Source organism: Nansenia antarctica (genome assembly GCF_963989245.1).
Source record: "Nansenia antarctica genome assembly, chromosome: 11".
In the NCBI taxonomy this organism is placed as follows: domain Eukaryota; kingdom Metazoa; phylum Chordata; class Actinopteri; order Argentiniformes; family Microstomatidae; genus Nansenia; species Nansenia antarctica.
The window spans coordinates 33,323,129-33,345,065 of record NC_137681.1 but is presented as its reverse complement, the minus strand read 5'-3'; the positions used below and the strand labels follow the sequence as shown (position 1 = coordinate 33,345,065).

General features: G+C 44.6%; 1 protein-coding gene across 1 annotated transcript in view; it reads right to left on the bottom strand.

Moving 5' to 3' along the window:
- The window catches only part of LOC308167588 (bridge-like lipid transfer protein family member 1), a gene marked incomplete at its 5' end in the record, with an annotated part of 175,732 nt that extends 154,651 nt beyond the window's left edge, over positions 1 to 21,081 (bottom strand). Inside the window, 7 exon segments of the mRNA XM_080542007.1 lie at positions 159 to 352; positions 1,847 to 1,928; positions 3,003 to 3,177; positions 3,755 to 3,819; positions 3,984 to 4,062; positions 20,716 to 20,832; positions 20,982 to 21,081. Coding sequence (XP_080398133.1) covers positions 159 to 352; positions 1,847 to 1,928; positions 3,003 to 3,177; positions 3,755 to 3,819; positions 3,984 to 4,062; positions 20,716 to 20,832; positions 20,982 to 21,081 — 812 coding nt within the window.
- Between the last annotated feature and the right edge of the window lie 856 nt (positions 21,082 to 21,937).

Below are 21,937 nucleotides of genomic sequence, written 5' to 3'. Positions count from 1 at the left end.
AGAGAGTTAGGGGTAAGGGGTGGTTAGGGGGTAAGCTCTAGAGAGTTTAGGGGTAAGGGGTGGTTAGGGGGTAAGCTCTAGAGAGTTAGGGGTAAGGGGTGGTTAGGGGGTAAGCTCTAGAGAGTTTAGGGGTAAGGGGTGGTTAGGGGTAAGCTCACTCATCGTTCTGCATGCCCAGGTAGCGCGGGCTGGGCACCAGCATGACGCGCACGTTCTCCAGGGAGCCCTTCAGGATGTGCATGTACTGGTCGAGGTGGCTGGAGGGCGGCTTGGTGGCGTAGGTCAGGAAGGCGTCCTCGAAGTTGAGACACAGCGTCTGGGGGAGGTGGTGGTTCCCGAACGCCAGGCGGCCCTGAGGAGACGACAGACAGCGGGGGGGGGAGAAAGAAGAATGACATGACTTTGATGTCGCCATGGTGATGCCACTGACTTCAACACTCAAGAGCAAACCAAACTAAATGTCTTGAGGTTTAAATAAGACAGGCTCAAATCCTCCCTACCAACCTTCTAATCATGACAGGCTCTAATCCTCCCTACCAACCTTCTAATCATGACAGGCTCTAATCCTCCCTACCAACCTTCTAATCATGACAGGCTCTAATCCTCCCTACCAACCTTCTAATCATGACAGGCTCTAATCCTCCCTACCAACCTTCTAATCCTCCCTACCAACCTTCTAATCATGCCTAAGCTAATGTGGTGTTTGTTTCTGACTTTAGGCCTTTTAAGTCATAATAAATGTGGGGGCTGTCCTAATTGCATTTCTATTAATTACAAGTTCTATTTGTTTAGTTTGTTTAGTTATATTACCGTACATTCAGAAAGTATTCAGACCCCTTAATTTTTTTCACATTTTCTTGTGTTGTAGAGTCAATTTAAAATGGATTAAATAAAAATAATTTGCCATCAATCCACACACAATACCAGAATGACAAAGTGAAAACATGTTTTTTGAGATTTATGGGGTATTGTGTGTGGATTGAGGCAAATTATTTTAATTTTTAATTTTAATTTTAATTTAATATTTTAAATTGACTACAACACAACAATGCTAGGCTTTAGCCTTCTTACTGTTACTGTTTATGTCTTGTTTATGTTGTCCCCTTTCTGTTTTTAATCACTGATGTTTTAAAATTTGCACTTTTTCGTATTCGTTTTTATTCTATATGTAAAGCATCCGTGCATCCGTGCTGGGAAGGGTGCTATATAAATAAAGTTTTACTTCCTTACTTACTTAAGAACAAGCACCGGGTTTGCGGGCACACAGAAATAGTTTTTGCGCATGCGCATGTTTCACCACCGTTTCTACCACCTCAGCCTTATTTTGAGCCAGGTAAAACCCTGGGCACCCCACATTTATTTCAGAATTGCAGCCCAATGGGCAACACCACATCGCTAAATACAGTTTTGACAAAGCCTTGCAAGACTGATCAAAATAACCCTGATGACCCCCCAGGTGCAGTCAGTTTAATACAACTTATTATCTAAATGTTGTTGTGACCCTAATCTACATTGTAGTCTATGTGCTGCTTCAGAAACCAGACAGTAACTGGTCTAGTAGAGGACAGACAGACTGGTCTAGTAGAGGACAGACAGACTGGTCTAGTAGAGGACAGACAGACTGGTCTAGTAGAGGACAGACAGACTGGTCTAGTAGAGGACAGACAGACTGGTCTAGTAGAGGACAGACAGACTGGTCTAGTAGAGGACAGACAGACTGGTCTAGTAGAGGACAGACAGACTGGTCTAGTAGAGGACAGACAGACTGGTCTAGTAGAGGACAGACAGACTGGTCTAGTAGAGGACAGGTGTAACAGGTGTAACAGGTGTACCAGGTGTAACTCACAGTGCTGATGTTGACCTTGATGACAGGGATTAAGGATCTCCAGGAAGACGCCGGGTCTGGAGTCTCTGCTTTGATGTTAACACTGAAAAGATCGAGTAGAAAAATAAAAATAAACAAAAATAAATAAATAAAAGAAAGAAACTATAGGGGTCTAATACATTTTTTGATTACTAAATCTAAATCTAAGTGTCTTTGTAGGACAATCTACTCTGTATACTGCAAGTATATCTAGGGTGTGTTCTCACTAGGACATTTGCTTCACTTGAAACGGAGTTTAGGATAAAGTTTGCTTTGCTCTGCGTCGTTTGGAGCTGTGAGAACGCACATTCGAAGTCGCTCCCGCAGCAAAGAACCCTCGGATGCTCCGCTTGAAAAGGGTGGTTTCGCTTCGGTTAGAAACGACGCATCCATCACTTTGCTTCGCTTCGCTTTTGGTGAGAACACTGCTCGAGACAGTCCATAGGAAAACAACAGCGCATGCGTGTTAATCTGTATAAGAGCGGGACAACAGGCAATTCTAAATTTTTCTGACCAATCAACTACCACATCTGTTGCTTTGATTGCGTATGTTACTTCGTTTACATGAAGGGCTGTGAGAACGCAAATCAGAGAAATAATTTATGCAACAATGTTGCAAACTCATCCACTTGCTCCGGGTCTCGATTCGGACTTTCATGTGAGAACATGACCTTAGATTTCGGGTGGAGAAGCGGCGAAAACAAGCAACCGCAGCTTGCTCTCTCGACCGGCTTTTTTTGAAAAGTGAAAAGTCTTACGAGTCTGATCAATGCAATGTTAGCTAGCTACCTCTAAACATGGGTTTGGCTGGGCATACATTCATTAATTTGAGGTGGTAAACACAGTCTGGCTATCTTATCTGTCTGGCTAACTTATCTGTGTAGTTGTGAGTTTCTCTCCAGAGCCAGAGACAGATGTCTGTTCTGAGTTTCTCTCCAGAGCCAGACAGATGTCTGTTCGTACCTTTATCTGTCTGGCTAACTTATCTGTGTAGTTGTGAGTTTCTCTCCAGAGCCAGAGACAGATGTCTGTTCGTACCTTTATAGCTTTTGCACTATTGCACTGGTCGGATGCCAAACTGTGTTTCGTTGTCTTGGTACTTGTACTCTGAATCTGAAACCCAAACCCCCTGTCCCACCTGTCCAGGGTCTTCTCTCTGTCCTCTCTGCCTTTCTCCATGTCTTTTTTGGGGGGCACGAGGGTGGGCTCCAGACCAAAGGTCTCCTGCAGCCGGGCGTAGAGGTCGGTGCGGTTGTACACGTGGAACTCAAACCCGTTCACCGTCACGTACAGCCTGGTCTCTGCCTTGGGGTCTGGTGAGGAGGAGAAGATGAGGATTTCTGATACTGGAAGTGAGAAATCAGCCTTAAAAGTAATGGTCAAGTATGGCTGAGCTCCACAGTCTTTAGGGACGCCCCTAAGCTAGCAATCGGAATCAGGCGATAATCAGTAAAAATATGAGATTGGGGAAATCCGATAACGCTTTCTAGTCGCCACGACAACCGATCAATGACGCCAACAATTCTCACATGCTTGTTAAACAAAAATTACTACTACTTAATTTCCAATCACAGTTAGCTTACTTACTTAGATTACTTACTTTTAATTTTTACGCAGTGCACACCAGTGGCATTTCCAGTCACTCCCTCGCTTCAACTGTGCTACTCAGGCCGACAACACAACGTGCGCTGCGCTGTTCCATCTGTCTATTGTTACTAGTAATATGTCTAATTGAGTTAACTGGTATTATATTCACCACCCAAAGGTGCTCAGATCTGCAGTGTCAGGGCAATGACCTCCCATACAACCTTGTGCCCAAAACTCAAAACCTGATTTCAGTTCAACATAACCCATAATAACCCAGAACCCAGAAACCAGGCATGATCTCACCGTGCTGCTTCTGCTTTGGGTTATACATCTTCCACCAGCGGAAGATCAAGAAGCCATCTTGTATTCTGTAACAACAACATACATTGAGTGGAATTAGAATGCTGTGAAAATATACATTGCACAGACAAAGCAGAAAGGTTAGAATATTGAATAAAAGATATTCTAGAATAGAAAAAAACATGACATACTGTAATATATAGAATAGAAAGCATGTTGAATGTTGTGTTACCTGATGGACATGTCTTCATTGATGAAGTACACGTCCCTGAACATGACCTTCCCAGACAGCACCGAGAAGGAGAAGGAACCTGAGGAGAGACAGACAGGATGAGACAGGATGACAGACAGGATGACAGACAGGATGACAGACAGGATGACAGACAGGATGACAGACAGGATGACAGACAGGATGACAGACAGGATGACAGACAGGATGACAGACAGGATGACAGACAGGATGACAGACAGGATGACAGACAGGATGAGACAGGATGACAGACAGGATGACAGACAGGGTGACAGACAGGATGACAGACAGGATGACAGACAGGATGACAGACAGGATGACAGACAGGATGAAAGACAGGATGACAGACAGGATGACAGACAGGATGACAGACAGGGTGACAGACAGGATGAGACAGGATGACAGACAGGATGACAGACAGGATGACAGACAGGATGACAGACAGGATGACAGACAGGATGACAGACAGGGTGACAGACAGGATGAGACAGGGTGACAGACAGGATGACAGACAGGATGACAGACAGGATGACAGACAGGATGACAGACAGGATGACAGACAGGATGACAGACAGGATGAAAGACAGGATGACAGACAGGATGACAGACAGGATGACAGACAGGATGACAGACAGGATGACAGACAGGATGACAGACAGGATGACAGACAGGATGACAGACAGGGTGAGACAGGATGAGACAGGATGACAGACAGGATGACAGACAGGATGACAGACAGGATGAGACAGGATGAGACAGGATGACAGACAGGGTGACAGACAGGATGACAGACAGGATGACAGACAGGATGACAGACAGGATGACAGACAGGATGACAGACAGGATGACAGACAGGATGACAGACAGGATGAGACAGGATGACAGACAGGATGACAGACAGGATGACAGACAGGATGACAGACAGGATGACAGACAGGGTGACAGACAGGATGACAGACAGGATGACAGACAGGATGACAGACAGGATGACAGACAGGATGAGACAGGGTGACAGACAGGATGACAGACAGGATGACAGACAGGATGACAGACAGGGTGACAGACAGGGTGACAGACAGGATGACAGACAGGATGACAGACAGGATGACAGACAGGATGACAGACAGGATGACAGACAGGGTGACAGACAGGATGACAGACAGGATGACAGACAGGATGACAGACAGGATGACAGACAGGATGACAGACAGGATGACAGACAGGATGACAGACAGGATGACAGACAGGATGACAGACAGGGTGAGACAGGATGACAGACAGGATGACAGACAGGATGACAGACAGGATGACAGACAGGATGACAGACAGGATGACAGACAGGATGACAGACAGGATGACAGACAGGATGACAGACAGGATGAGACAGGATGACAGACAGGATGACAGACAGGATGACAGACAGGATGACAGACAGGATGACAGACAGGATGACAGACAGGATGACAGACAGGGTGACAGACAGGATGACAGACAGGATGACAGACAGGATGACAGACAGGATGACAGACAGGATGACAGACAGGATGACAGACAGGGTGACAGACAGGATGACAGACAGGATGACAGACAGGATGACAGACAGGATGACAGACAGGATGACAGACAGGGTGACAGACAGGATGACAGACAGGATGACAGACAGGATGACAGACAGGATGACAGACAGGATGAGACAGGGTGACAGACAGGATGACAGACAGGATGACAGACAGGATGACAGACAGGATGACAGACAGGATGACAGACAGGATGACAGACAGGATGACAGACAGGATGACAGACAGGGTGACAGACAGGATGACAGACAGGATGACAGACAGGATGACAGACAGGATGACAGACAGGATGACAGACAGGATGACAGACAGGATGACAGACAGGATGACAGACAGGATGACAGACAGGATGACAGACAGGGTGACAGACAGGATGACAGACAGGATGACAGACAGGATGACAGACAGGATGACAGACAGGATGACAGACAGGATGACAGACAGGATGACAGACAGGATGACAGACAGGATGAGACAGGATGACAGACAGGATGACAGACAGGATGACAGACAGGATGACAGACAGGATGAGACAGGATGACAGACAGGATGACAGACAGGATGACAGACAGGATGACAGACAGGATGACAGACAGGGTGACAGACAGGATGAGACAGGATGACAGACAGGATGACAGACAGGATGACAGACAGGATGACAGACAGGATGACAGACAGGATGACAGACAGGATGACAGACAGGATGACAGACAGGATGACAGACAGGATGACAGACAGGATGACAGACAGGATGACAGACAGGATGACAGACAGGATGACAGACAGGATGACAGACAGGGTGACAGACAGGATGACAGACAGGATGACAGACAGGATGACAGACAGGGTGACAGACAGGATGACAGACAGGATGACAGACAGGATGACAGACAGGATGACAGACAGGGTGACAGACAGGATGACAGACAGGATGACAGACAGGATGACAGACAGGGTGACAGACAGGATGACAGACAGGATGACAGACAGGATGACAGACAGGATGACAGACAGGGTGACAGACAGGATGACAGACAGGATGACAGACAGGATGACAGACAGGATGACAGACAGGATGACAGACAGGATGACAGACAGGATGACAGACAGGATGAGACAGGATGACAGACAGGATGACAGACAGGATGACAGACAGGATGACAGACAGGATGACAGACAGGGTGACAGACAGGATGACAGACAGGATGACAGACAGGATGACAGACAGGATGACAGACAGGGTGACAGACAGGATGAGACAGGATGACAGACAGGATGACAGACAGGGTGACAGACAGGATGACAGACAGGGTGACAGACAGGGTGACAGACAGGATGACAGACAGGATGACAGACAGGATGACAGACAGGATGACAGACAGGATGACAGACAGGATGACAGACAGGATGACAGACAGGATGACAGACAGGATGAGACAGGATGACAGACAGGATGACAGACAGGGTGACAGACAGGATGACAGACAGGATGACAGACAGGATGACAGACAGGATGACAGACAGGATGACAGACAGGATGACAGACAGGGTGACAGACAGGATGACAGACAGGATGACAGACAGGATGACAGACAGGATGACAGACAGGATGACAGACAGGATGACAGACAGGGTGACAGACAGGATGACAGACAGGATGACAGACAGGATGACAGACAGGATGACAGACAGGATGACAGACAGGATGACAGACAGGATGACAGACAGGATGACAGACAGGGTGACAGACAGGATGACAGACAGGATGACAGACAGGATGACAGACAGGATGACAGACAGGATGACAGACAGGATGACAGACAGGATGACAGACAGGATGACAGACAGGATGACAGACAGGATGACAGACAGGATGACAGACAGGATGAGACAGGGTGACAGACAGGGTGACAGACAGGATGACAGACAGGATGAGACAGGATGACAGACAGGATGACAGACAGGATGAGACAGGATGACAGACAGGATGACAGACAGGATGACAGACAGGATGACAGACAGGATGACAGACAGGGTGACAGACAGGATGACAGACAGGATGACAGACAGGATGACAGACAGGATGAGACAGGGTGACAGACAGGATGACAGACAGGATGACAGACAGGATGACAGACAGGATGACAGACAGGGTGACAGACAGGATGACAGACAGGATGACAGACAGGATGACAGACAGGATGACAGACAGGATGACAGACAGGATGACAGACAGGATGACAGACAGGATGACAGACAGGATGACAGACAGGATGACAGACAGGATGACAGACAGGATGACAGACAGGATGACAGACAGGATGACAGACAGGATGACAGACAGGATGAGACAGGATGACAGACAGGATGAGACAGGATGACAGACAGGATGACAGACAGGATGACAGACAGGATGAGACAGGATGACAGACAGGATGACAGACAGGATGACAGACAGGATGACAGACAGGGTGACAGACAGGATGACAGACAGGGTGACAGACAGGATGACAGACAGGATGACAGACAGGATGACAGACAGGATGACAGACAGGATGACAGACAGGATGACAGACAGGATGACAGACAGGATGACAGACAGGATGACAGACAGGGTGACAGACAGGATGACAGACAGGATGACAGACAGGATGACAGACAGGGTGACAGACAGGATGACAGACAGGATGACAGACAGGATGACAGACAGGATGACAGACAGGGTGACAGACAGGATGACAGACAGGATGACAGACAGGATGACAGACAGGGTGACAGACAGGATGACAGACAGGATGACAGACAGGATGACAGACAGGATGACAGACAGGGTGACAGACAGGATGACAGACAGGATGACAGACAGGATGACAGACAGGATGACAGACAGGATGACAGACAGGGTGACAGACAGGATGACAGACAGGATGACAGACAGGATGACAGACAGGATGACAGACAGGATGACAGACAGGATGACAGACAGGATGACAGACAGGATGACAGACAGGATGACAGACAGGGTGACAGACAGGATGAGACAGGATGACAGACAGGGTGACAGACAGGATGACAGACAGGATGACAGACAGGATGACAGACAGGATGACAGACAGGATGACAGACAGGATGACAGACAGGATGAGACAGGATGACAGACAGGATGACAGACAGGATGACAGACAGGATGACAGACAGGGTGACAGACAGGATGACAGACAGGATGACAGACAGGATGACAGACAGGATGAGACAGGATGACAGACAGGATGACAGACAGGATGACAGACAGGATGACAGACAGGATGACAGACAGGGTGACAGACAGGATGACAGACAGGATGACAGACAGGATGAGACAGGATGACAGACAGGATGACAGACAGGATGACAGACAGGATGACAGACAGGGTGACAGACAGGGTGACAGACAGGATGACAGACAGGATGACAGACAGGATGACAGACAGGATGACAGACAGGATGACAGACAGGATGACAGACAGGGTGACAGACAGGATGACAGACAGGATGACAGACAGGATGACAGACAGGATGAGACAGGATGACAGACAGGATGACAGACAGGATGACAGACAGGATGACAGACAGGATGACAGACAGGATGACAGACAGGATGACAGACAGGATGACAGACAGGATGACAGACAGGGTGACAGACAGGATGACAGACAGGATGACAGACAGGATGACAGACAGGATGACAGACAGGATGACAGACAGGATGACAGACAGGATGACAGACAGGATGACAGACAGGATGACAGACAGGATGACAGACAGGATGAGACAGGATGACAGACAGGATGACAGACAGGATGACAGACAGGATGACAGACAGGATGACAGACAGGATGACAGACAGGATGAGACAGGATGACAGACAGGATGACAGACAGGATGACAGACAGGGTGACAGACAGGATGACAGACAGGATGAGACAGGATGACAGACAGGATGACAGACAGGATGACAGACAGGGTGACAGACAGGATGACAGACAGGGTGACAGACAGGATGACAGACAGGATGACAGACAGGATGACAGACAGGATGACAGACAGGATGACAGACAGGATGACAGACAGGATGACAGACAGGATGACAGACAGGATGACAGACAGGATGACAGACAGGATGACAGACAGGATGACAGACAGGATGACAGACAGGGTGACAGACAGGATGAGACAGGGTGACAGACAGGGTGACAGACAGGGTGACAGACAGGATGACAGACAGGATGACAGACAGGATGACAGACAGGATGACAGACAGGGTGACAGACAGGATGACAGACAGGATGACAGACAGGATGACAGACAGGATGACAGACAGGATGACAGACAGGATGACAGACAGGATGACAGACAGGATGACAGACAGGATGAGACAGGATGACAGACAGGGTGACAGACAGGATGACAGACAGGATGACAGACAGGATGACAGACAGGATGACAGACAGGATGACAGACAGGATGACAGACAGGATGACAGACAGGATGACAGACAGGATGACAGACAGGATGACAGACAGGATGACAGACAGGATGACAGACAGGATGACAGACAGGATGACAGACAGGATGACAGACAGGGTGACAGACAGGATGAAAGACAGGATGAGACAGGATGACAGACAGGATGACAGACAGGATGACAGACAGGGTGACAGACAGGATGACAGACAGGATGAGACAGGGTGACAGACAGGATGACAGACAGGATGACAGACAGGATGACAGACAGGATGACAGACAGGGTGACAGACAGGATGACAGACAGGATGACAGACAGGATGACAGACAGGGTGACAGACAGGATGACAGACAGGATGAGACAGGGTGACAGACAGGATGACAGACAGGGTGACAGACAGGATGACAGACAGGGTGACAGACAGGATGAGACAGGGTGACAGACAGGGTGACAGACAGGATGACAGACAGGATGACAGACAGGATGACAGACAGGATGACAGACAGGATGACAGACAGGATGACAGACAGGATGACAGACAGGATGACAGACAGGATGACAGACAGGGTGACAGACAGGATGAAAGACAGGATGAGACAGGATGACAGACAGGATGACAGACAGGATGACAGACAGGATGACAGACAGGATGACAGACAGGATGACAGACAGGATGACAGACAGGATGACAGACAGGGTGACAGACAGGGTGACAGACAGGATGACAGACAGGATGACAGACAGGATGACAGACAGGATGACAGACAGGATGACAGACAGGATGACAGACAGGATGACAGACAGGATGACAGACAGGATGACAGACAGGATGACAGACAGGATGACAGACAGGATGACAGACAGGATGACAGACAGGATGACAGACAGGGTGACAGACAGGATGACAGACAGGATGACAGACAGGGTGACAGACAGGATGACAGACAGGATGACAGACAGGGTGACAGACAGGATGACACCACCTTCAATAAATCAGAAGTGATTTGAAACCACATTCTCATAATGAGGCAGTCCTGCAGGAGCCACCTATACTTAGCAGCTCTTTATCTCCAACTCGGCTGTGGAAGGTTCTGCACAAGGTGTCAGACTATATATATATTTATATATTGGAAGGGACAGTCCACTCCAAAATCAAAGTCAGCCAGAGCTTTACAAACCTCAAAAGAAGTCCAATATGTGACACAATTTCCATAATTTTGCCACCACAATGGATTTGAAATTAAACAATTGAGATGTAATTGAAGTGCAGACTTTCAGCTTTAATTCAAGGGGTTGAACAAAAATATTGTATGAAAAGTTTAGGAATTGCAACCATTTTTATACACAGTCCCCTACTTTCAGGAGCTCAAACGTAATTGGACAAATTAACATAATCATAAATAAAATGTTCATTTTTAATACTTTGTCGAGAATCCTTTGCAGGCAATGACTGCCTGAAGTCTGGAACACATGGACATCACCAAATGCTGGGTTTTCTCCTTTGTGATGCTTTGTCAGGCCTTTACTGCAGCAGTCTTCAGTTGTTGTTTGTTTGTGGGTCTTTGTGCCTTTAGTTTTGTCTTCAGCAAGTGAAATACATGCTTGATCGGGTTGAGATCAGGTGATTGACTCTGGCCATTGCCAATCTGATTGTGATTGACTCTGGCCAATATTCCACTTATTTGCCTTAAAAAAGTCCTGGGTTGCTTACGCAGTATGTTTTGGGTCATTGTCCATCTGTATTTGAAGCACCATCCAATCAACTTTGCTGAATTTGTCTGAATCTGAGCAGACAGAATATCCCTAAACACTTCAGAATTCATCTGTCTGCTTCTGTCTTCTGTCACATCATCAATAAACACTAGTGACTAGTGTTGCACGATATACCGGTACCAACGATATACCGCGGTGCCAAAATGTCACGGTGCCTACTATACCATAAGCTTTATACAACGGTACTACCGTGGAATACTATACTACCGTGTTGAACACGGTACCAGCGGGGCAATGTGTTACCTCTATTACCAAATTCACTGGTTCTGCTAATGAGGACAAGACTGGCTCGCGACACCGTTGTGACAGATCGCAGTTTGTTTGCTCACGCACATCTCCGCAGTCACAATATTACCATATTGACGTTATCTGGATGTCTGTCTGGGCGCGAGTAAAAAGAATTCAGCCGGTTTACGCTGATTGGTTAGTCCACGGAGTCAATCAAAACCCACGTGGTTGTCGGGGGATACACGCCGCCGGTACGGTACCCCCCCCCCCTACTTGAACCGGAGGAAATAATAATAGCAAATCAAGAACAAGTCGTGAGTTTAGAATGATAAGGTTCTATCTCCGTTTAGAATGATAAGGTTCTATCTCCGTTTAGAATGAGAAGGTTCTGTCTCCGTTTAGAATGAGAAGGTTCTGTCTCCGTTTAGAATGAGAAGGTTCTGTCTCCGTTTAGAATGAGAAGGTTCTGTCTCCGTTTAGAATGATAAGGTTCTGTCTCCGTTTAGAATGATAAGGTTCTATCTCCGTTTAGAATGATAAGGTTCTATCTCCGTTTAGAATGATAAGGTTCTATCTCCGTTTAGAATGATAAACAAGTTTCAGTTTTTAATGCATTCAGAGCATGGGGATATTTCCAATGTTATATTTTCTAATGTATCTGACAACCACTTTTATGTTGATAAAATGCAATGGACCTATCGCTAAGCCACGCCCCGAAAATAGAAATTGTCCAATCATATCACAGCAAAACTATTCTACTAAAATTCTCGGCCTCGTAACATAATTGCGTCTAATTTAGTGAATCATTGACATTATGATACATTTATACATCATCACTGATCATCATCCTGCTGCTGTGTAGCCTTTGTATGAACATATACATTTACCTCATGAGTTTATTACATCTAAACTTGGAAGTAGCCCTCTATATTTTTGATATGCCAGTGTTTGCTTTTACTTTTCAAGTTCGTGAAAAAGACCCCACAGACAGACAGACACACACACACACACACACACACACACACACACACACACACACACACACACACACACACACACACACACACACACACACACACACACACACACACACACACACACACACACACACACACACACACACACACACACACACACACACACACACACACACACACACACACACACACACACACACACACACACACACACACACACACACACACACACCTACTTTGCTATACTCTTGCAAAAGGCCAGTTGGTCTGTTTGATGTTTCAAACTACTTATTAATAAACATGTTATTCACAAAAATATCGGTTTCAGTACTTTTACTTACCTGTAGAGTTACAGTGTAATGCATTACATGCATGTTATTCATGCACCACTCATTAAGTTATTGTAACTTGTATAAATACATTGCATGTTCATAAAAATAAAAAGTGTTACAAAAGTGCCGCGGTATCGCGATACTACTCAGTATCGTGATACTTGGGCTGGTATAGTATCGCAGGGTAAAATATTGGTATCGTGACAACACTACTAGTGACCCAGTGCCATTGGAAGCCAGGCATGTCCATGTCATCACACTGCCTCCGACGTCCAGACCTTTTTGTGGTGCCGAGCTCACCAGTGCTTCTTCTTTTCTCAGAATGTACCAAACAGTTAATTTGGCCACTCCTAATGTTCCCGCTATCTCTCTGATGGATGTTTTGGACGTTTTTGCAGCCTAAGGATGGCCTGTTTCTTTTTTTTGAAATTTTCTTTTTATTGTCAATGGTCATTGGTTACAACAATCGTCATTACATTCAACATATCACAATCAACTCAGTTCCTATGACCAAAGTCTTTTTTTCTTTTTTTATATTAAGTAAAGTAAAGACAAGACAAAACGAAAACAAAAACAAACAAAGAAAAAAGAAAAACAATAGCGAATGAACTTTGGGAGCTTTCATCTTACATATGATAGATTAGAATAGGAAATGATTCAAGAAAATAAACACAATTACATCACCCTCTCATGTTCTTTTAACAATTCAACAGAAATCTGACCTTACAGGTTTAACATATCCAGTCCATTTCGTCCAGATCCGATAGAATTTTTCTACCTGAATTCTAAGGGAGTATGACATCTTTTCCATTACATATATATCATGAATTATATCTATCCATTCATCCACTGTGGGTACGTCTGGCTTTAACCATTTTCTTGTGATAGCCTTTTTACTTGCTACCAGAAGTATCAATATCAATTTTCTGTCGTTATTGTCCCAATTTTCGAATGAGATGTTTCCCAGGTATAAGGTGTCACATTTGAAGGGGATGTTAATTTCAAAAATAGCTTCCAGATTATTGTGTATCTCCCGCCAAAATGGGACTAGATTTGGGCATTCCCAGAATACATGGTAGTGATTGGCTTCATTCAGTCCACAGGATCTCCAACACGCTACACCCGTCCCCTGATGTCGTTTTTGTAGGGGGGTGATAAAAAACCTTGTAAGGTTTTTCCAACTAAATTCTCGCCACGTATTTGAGCATGTCGTTTCCCATTGTAGTTTACATAATCTGTCCCAATCCTCCCCAGAAATAGTAAAATTACCCTCTTTCTCCCATTTCTCTTTAATATATATTGTATTGACTGTTTTGAGATTGATCTGGCGGAAGCCATTGTATAGTCTAGATACCACCTTGTTGCATATCAATGATTTGCTTGCTGATGTAAATACTTCCATAATTCCTGTTACCCCCTCTTCTGATACTCCCCCTAAATTCTGATTGAAATGGTGTCGGACCTGGAGATACCTATAGAAATCATTTTGTTCCAAACCATGTTTTCTCTGTAGCGATTCAAAGCTATGGAATGCCCCCTTGTGGACAAAAGTTAAATAGTTCGAAAGGCCTTTTCCAACCCAGACTTTAAATCTAGCATCTGTTTTGTTTGGAGGGAAGTCTGTGTCATATGCACACCATCTTAGCATTTTAAGTGAGTCCTTTATACCACACAGTTTTACTGTCTCCTGCCAAATCTTCAAAGCCACGTTAATCCAGGGATTATTTTTATTTGTCATGTTGTTTATTAATTCACTATCTGCAACTATCGCTGCTATTTGAACCCCTTCTGTCATTGCACTCTCAATTTCCTTCCATCTTGCAGAGTATGATGGAGTACACCAACACACTACAGGCCTTAATTGAGCTGCGCAATAGTATTCTCGTAAACAAGGAAGGCCAAATCCCCCGTTTTCTTTTCTTAACTGTAGAGTTTTGTATCTGATTCTGGGTTTTTTCCCTTGCCATAAATATCTAGATATTAATTTGTCCCATTCTATAAATTGCTTAGCAGGTATCTCCACTGGAAGAGTCTGGAATAAATACAGTAACCTTGGTAGGATGTTCATCTTAACAGACTCCACCCTAGAGCTCAAACTCAAGAAGGGAATGAGACTCCACCGTAGTACATCTGATTTTAGTTTTACATTCAAAGGGCCATAATTAAGATCAGATAATTTTGAGACATCTTTTGGCAGGTTAACACCTAGGTATTTGATTGAATCTGCATCCCATTTCAGGTTATATTTCCCTCTAATATCGTTGGGTGGGTCATAGTTAAGTGTTAGTACCTGGGTCTTCTGAATATTTAGTTTGTAACCTGAAAGTGTCCCATATTCCTTTAATAAACCCATCAATTTTGGGATTGTCTGTGTGGGCTGTGTTAGATATACCAGGACGTCATCCGCAAAAAGACCAAGTTTATGCTCACCAGCTGCCATGTCTATTCCCTTAATTTCAACATTTTGCCTTATCCATTGGCTCAAAGGCTCAATAAAAAGGCTGAATAGGAGTGGGGAAGCGGGACATCCCTGCCTGGTTCCACGTTCCAGAGTGAAGGATCCCGATAGGGCACCATTAATTTTGATCCTTGCGGATGGGCTATCATATAATGCTTGGAAAGTTGCAATAATAGACTCATGAAAGCCGAATCTCGATAGTACCTTGTATAAAAAGGTCCAACTAACTGAATCGAAAGCTTTCTCAGCGTCCAAACTTACAAGAGCTGCCTCTATTCCGTGTTGTGTGATATGTCTGATAATGTGCAATGACCTTCTAATGTTGTCTTGTGTTTGCCGTTGTCTAATGAATCCTGTCTGATCTAAATGAATGAGTTTAGGTAGAATCCTATCTATTCTTCTGGATAGTATTGATGTAAACAGTCGATAATCGAGCTGGAGAACACTGATAGGGCGATAGCTATTACAATCTAGTTTGTCTTTCCCTTCCTTCGGTATGACTGAAATTATTGCTTCCCTCCACGAGGGTGGAATTTCCCTTTTCTGTAGTACCCAATTAAATGCCTTCAGTAATGTTGGAGCTAATTGTTCTCTAAATGATCTGTACCATTCAGCAGTGAAACCATCTGAACCCGGGGATTTGTTTGCCTTCAATCTCGAAATTGCTGATTGTAATTCCTCTATTGTTATTTCGGCTACCAAGTCTTTATTTTGTTCATTAGTGACAGAGGGTAAATCAAGAGAGGCTAGGAATGACTCAATCTGTAGGTTGTTGTCCACTTGTGGTTGGGAATATAGTGTTTTATAGAACTTTTCGAAACTCTGTTGAATTTTGTCTAGCTTACATTCTATCGCTCCGGATTCGGGGTTCCTTATTTTATAGATTGCATTATCTGCTTGTTGTTTTCTTAGTCTATATGATAAGAGTTTCAATGATTTCCCACCTACTTCATAGTATCTTTGTTTTGTAAATAATAGGTTTTTTTGTATGTCCTGATTGCCTATTTCATTTATCTCGTTCCTTATGTCTTTCATTTCTTGTTTTACCCTGTTATCCAAATTGTTACTGTGTTGTCTTTGTAGATGTTTTAATTTAATTTCCAGGTCATGCAGTCTTTGTCCTCTAAGTTTTTTTATAAGTGAAGTAGTGGCGATGATGTTACCCCTCATTACTGCTTTAAGTGCATCCCAGAGCATATTCGGAGCCACTTCCCCGTTATCGTTTATTTCAAGATATGTTCTAATTTCAGTCTTCATGGCCTCCCTTGTCTCTGGGTTATTCAGGATACTTGAATTCAGCCTCCATATTGTAGACCTTGGCTTTCTATTGAGACACACAGACATGTAAATAGGGCTATGATCAGAGAGGGCAATCGGTCCTATGTCACATTGACTTATTCTATGTAGGTCTCTATTGTAAATTAAAAAATAATCTATCCTTGAGTATACGGCATGGGGGGAGGAGTAGTGGGTGTAGTCCCGGCTGGATGGATACAATTCTCTCCAAACATCTATGATTCCCATTTCCTTCATTAATGCTTTTATCTTCCTACTTATAGGTTTTGACTCTGGATTACCGCTAGATGCATCCAATCTTGGGTTTAAACGAACATTAAAGTCCCCCCCACAGATTAAGATTCCCTGAGATTTTGTGGCCATTAAATCAAATATCTGTCTATAAAACGTCCAGTCACTACCAGGAGGAGAATATACATTCAGTAAACTCACTAGGGTTCCCTCTATTTTCCCTATTATCATTATAAACCTACCATCTTTATCTTTAAACTCTGATATGTGTTCATAGGTCACTGTATTTGATAACAGTATGGCTACACCCCTCCTATGACCTGGTTCGTATGAGGATGAATATACATATTTAAAACCCAGTTTATTCAATTTGGCATGCTCTGTATTGGTAAGGTGGGATTCCTGTAGGTATGCTATTTGTATTCTATCTTTCTTTAATTTTGTTAGGATCTTCCTTCTTTTTATCGGGTTAAGTAAACCATTAACGTTAAAAGAAACTATTCTTATATCTTGCATTTAGGTTATAACATGTGATATTTCCATCATGTACATGAAAAGCTTCCCAGTCGCTACAGTAAACAGTTGTAAATGAAATACACAAACATAGTACTGAAAAATGAACAATGAACAATGAAATACACAAAAATAGTACTGAACACTGAACTGGACTTCCGAAGGAAAAGGTGACATATCACCTTTGGTAATGAGGGGTGCTGGCCACTAAGTGGGGCCCCTCTGTTGCAAAAATAAAAAATAAAAAAGATGTGGCTCTTGGTCAATGACCGAATAGGCTGAAGGAAAAAAAAGAGTCTAGTGACTGTCTATGAACTGTCGGTGTCAGCCTATGTTAACATCTTGAAAAAATAATAATAAGAGTCTCTGGGCTGAAGTGAATCACTCACTCATTATCTGCTGTAGAATCCACATCGCCCCGACGAAACTGCTTCAATCTCTCCCGGACTTGCTGCTGATGTTGGTTCTGGGCTCCACCCCTCCGGGGCTCGGTTGTTTCCCACGGTAGAAGTCGAGTCAGCGTTTCCTCCGTTATGCCCTTGTCCTTGGTCCCGCGAACAGCTCCGTCCAAGATGAATCCCCGTCTCCGCAGGTCCTCTGCTGCTTGTGTCGCGCTGTTATACATGACGGTGCCTGTATCAAAAAAGACACGCATTCTAGCCAGCGGGGTCTGGAAGCGTATTCCCCTCTCCTTAAGCGCCTTCTTGATGGGTATATATTCCTTCCTTTTGTTCTGCACGTCCGTCGCATAATCATGGTCGAAAAAAACACGTTTGTTTTGGTAAGTGGGTTGCTTTTTCCAGGCGGTATAGAGGACCTTTTCTTTCACTGTAAACTGGAGGAACTTGATGACCATGGATCGCGGTGGAGCTCCTCCGGGTGGTCTGGGCGCCAAGGCACGGTGGGCACGCTCTATCCCCAGGTCACAGTCAAGATCACCTCCCAATTCTGACTTTATCAGTTTTTCAACAAACGCTGCTACGGAGGTACCCTCCGAGTCCTCTGGGATGCCGTAGATCCTGATGTTGTTGCGTCTAGACCTCCCTTCCAAGTCAGACACTTTATCTTGCAACGCCCGCTGATTACCAAGTAACTGGGTGAGGGCATCCTTGACACCAATGTCCCACCGCTCCATTTCAGCCACACCGTCCTCCATCTGCCCCACGCGCTCCTCCGCCCCCTCCACTCGGCCTATCACGTCTTGGATTTGCTGGTTCACTCCTGTCGTGAGTTCATCCATTTGTTTCTTAATGTCCTCTCGGAAATCCGTGAGGAATTCGGAAAAGTCCTTTTTCAATTCAGCTTGCCAAGTTGTCATACCCGCATTCACGACTTCGCTCACCACTTTACGAATCGAGTCCAGCGTTTCATTCTCTCTCAAGCCTCCATCTTGTTCCGTCGGGGTAACGTTAGCTCTGTTGCTAGCTGCTCCGTCTTTCTCAGTTATTCTCTCAGATGGCTTTCGAACCCCAGTACCCTTTCTCTTATATTTGTCCCCCTCCATCATTACGTTGATATATATCAATTCGAGTGCATAAAATATCTTGAATTAGGGGTAATTTAAGGCTGACACCGGAGCTCTGTTATCAGGCTGCCATCTCTGTTCGCGCGCCACCGGAAGTCCAGGATGGCCTGTTTCACTTGCATTGAGAGCTCCTTTGACTGCATGTTGTGCGTATACAGCACCAGCTTCCAAATGCAAATGCCACACTTGGAATCAACTCAGACCTTTTACCTGCTTAATTGCTAAAGAAATAATGAAGGAATAGACCACACTGGCCCATGAAACAGCTTTTGAGTCAATTGTCCAATTACTTTTGGTCCCTTGAAAAAGAGGGAGTTACATATTAAAGAGCTGTAATTCCTAAACCCTTCCTTCAATTTGGATGTGAATACCCTTACCCTAAAGCTCAGAGTCTGCACTTTAAGCCCATATTCATTATATAACTGTAACCTGAAGATGTTTTGGTAAACAGTTAAATTAACACAAATTCTGTCTGAGTCCAAATACCGTATTTTCCGGACTATAAGTCGCGCTTTTTTTCATAGTTTGGCTGGTCCTGCGACTTATAGTCAGGTGCGACTTATATATCAATATATATAATTTCATACTGACTGACGTGAACCAAGGAGTAAACATTACCGTCTACAGCCGACAGAGGGCGCTCTGGGCCGCTCTGGGCTTGTGACAACTATATGCTGCTCCTATAGCCCTGAAGAAGTTACCTAACGCATTAGCTTGTTGAAGCTAAGCAAACGGTAGCTTGGTGAACTTGCTTACTGGTAACTTGCTTGCTGGACTCGCTGGCTTGTTATGTTCATTTAGCCTATTCAGCCTCCCAGGTATGTTCTTTATGCTATTGTTTTGCTGAATAACTGTTAATGTGGCTTGTTAACATACCGGACTTCTATTCAGCCTGTTGTTCTGTGTGCTATTGTGTAGTTGAATAAACTTGCCTTTCCAGATTAAATGTCTGTTCTTGGTCTTGGATTTTGTGAAATATATTTCTAAATAAATGCGACTTTTTTTTTCCTCTTACTGTCGCATTTTTTGACTGATGCGACTTATAGTCCGGAAAATACGGTATATATGGACCTAACTGTATATATGGACCTAACTGTATACTATAGGCTCTGGTTCAAAGGGTCACAATCACAAGCAGTTATCTAGACATGTCCTGAGTGATTCTGCAAAGCCACTTTGATAGTTATCTAAACGGCCAGGTCTGGAGTTAGCACAACGAGCTGAAGCCTTCCAGACACTCCACAGTGCTACACTTACCAATGTGAATGTATCCATGCTTTTACCACAGTGCTACACTTACCAATGTGAATGTATCCATTCTTGTGGAGTCTATTGATAACGAGGGTTAAAATCAGGCCGATATTGCGGGAGTTGTAATAAGTTAGATAAATGATCCATCCACAGGACAGAATGGTGGCTGGAAGATAAAAGACATAACATAGTTAGTGTAACACTAAGTGGACTTCATAAAGCTTAAGAGTGACTTCACGTGTCATAGGATGTCATACTGTAAGTTAGGGTTAGCTGATGACGATGCTCACCCTTTGGTACTCAATCAACACTTACCGACAAGAAGCCATACTAAATTGGAGTCATGCTTGGTGAGGTATTCGTCCAAGTCACCAAAGCTGATGAAAGTACTGTCGTTGACTTTGATGCCATCCATGGCTACAGTGTCTCAGTCTGACATCCAGCCCTGAAACAGAACAGATCATACATGGGTTAGGGGCTTTTCAGGGATGACCTCAATCATACTGTGCTGCTGGCTCGGATATTTTCCTTTTTCCCATTTCTGATACAGATCAGGGGGAAAAAAGTAATAATTAAAACCAAGCATACAGTGTACCATGCACTGCACATACAGTGCACTGGCGGGGAGGGGGTTATGGGATGGGAGAGGCGGCTGTGGCGCAGGAGGTAGAGCCGGCGTCTAATGATAGCAAGATTGGCAGATCAGCGGTTCGGACCCCGGCTGGCCACATGTCAAGGTGTCCTTGGGCAAGACACTGAACCCCAAATTGCTCCCAATGAGCGGGCCGGTGCCTTGCATGGTAGCTTGCCGTCATTGGTGTGTGAATGTGTGTGTGAATGGGTGAATGAGAGGCCGTTGTAAAGCGCTTTGGAATAAGGTGCTATATAAGTCAGTCCATTTATTTCTTTTTTCTTTGTCTTTTTGTTTAATTTATTTTGTGTGTATATGTATATACTGTATATCACCACTATTATCACCTTTTTTCGCTCCTTTCTTTTTTGTTTATTGTATTATTTATTTTTTCTTCTTAATGTTACTGTAGCACAATTCCTCTTATTTGTACCTGCTGTTTATTTGTACCTGCAGTTACTATATATGTATCTGTTTACATTCATCCTCTTCCTGCTGTTTTAGTTTGTTTGTTTGTTGTTGTGAATACCCATCTGTAAACACATTGAACTGCCTTTTTGGATGTTTGTGAAGGAAATAATAAAAATCATAAATGGGAGGGGAAAACAAATCCTTTGCAATAACTGCCTGAAGTCTGCGA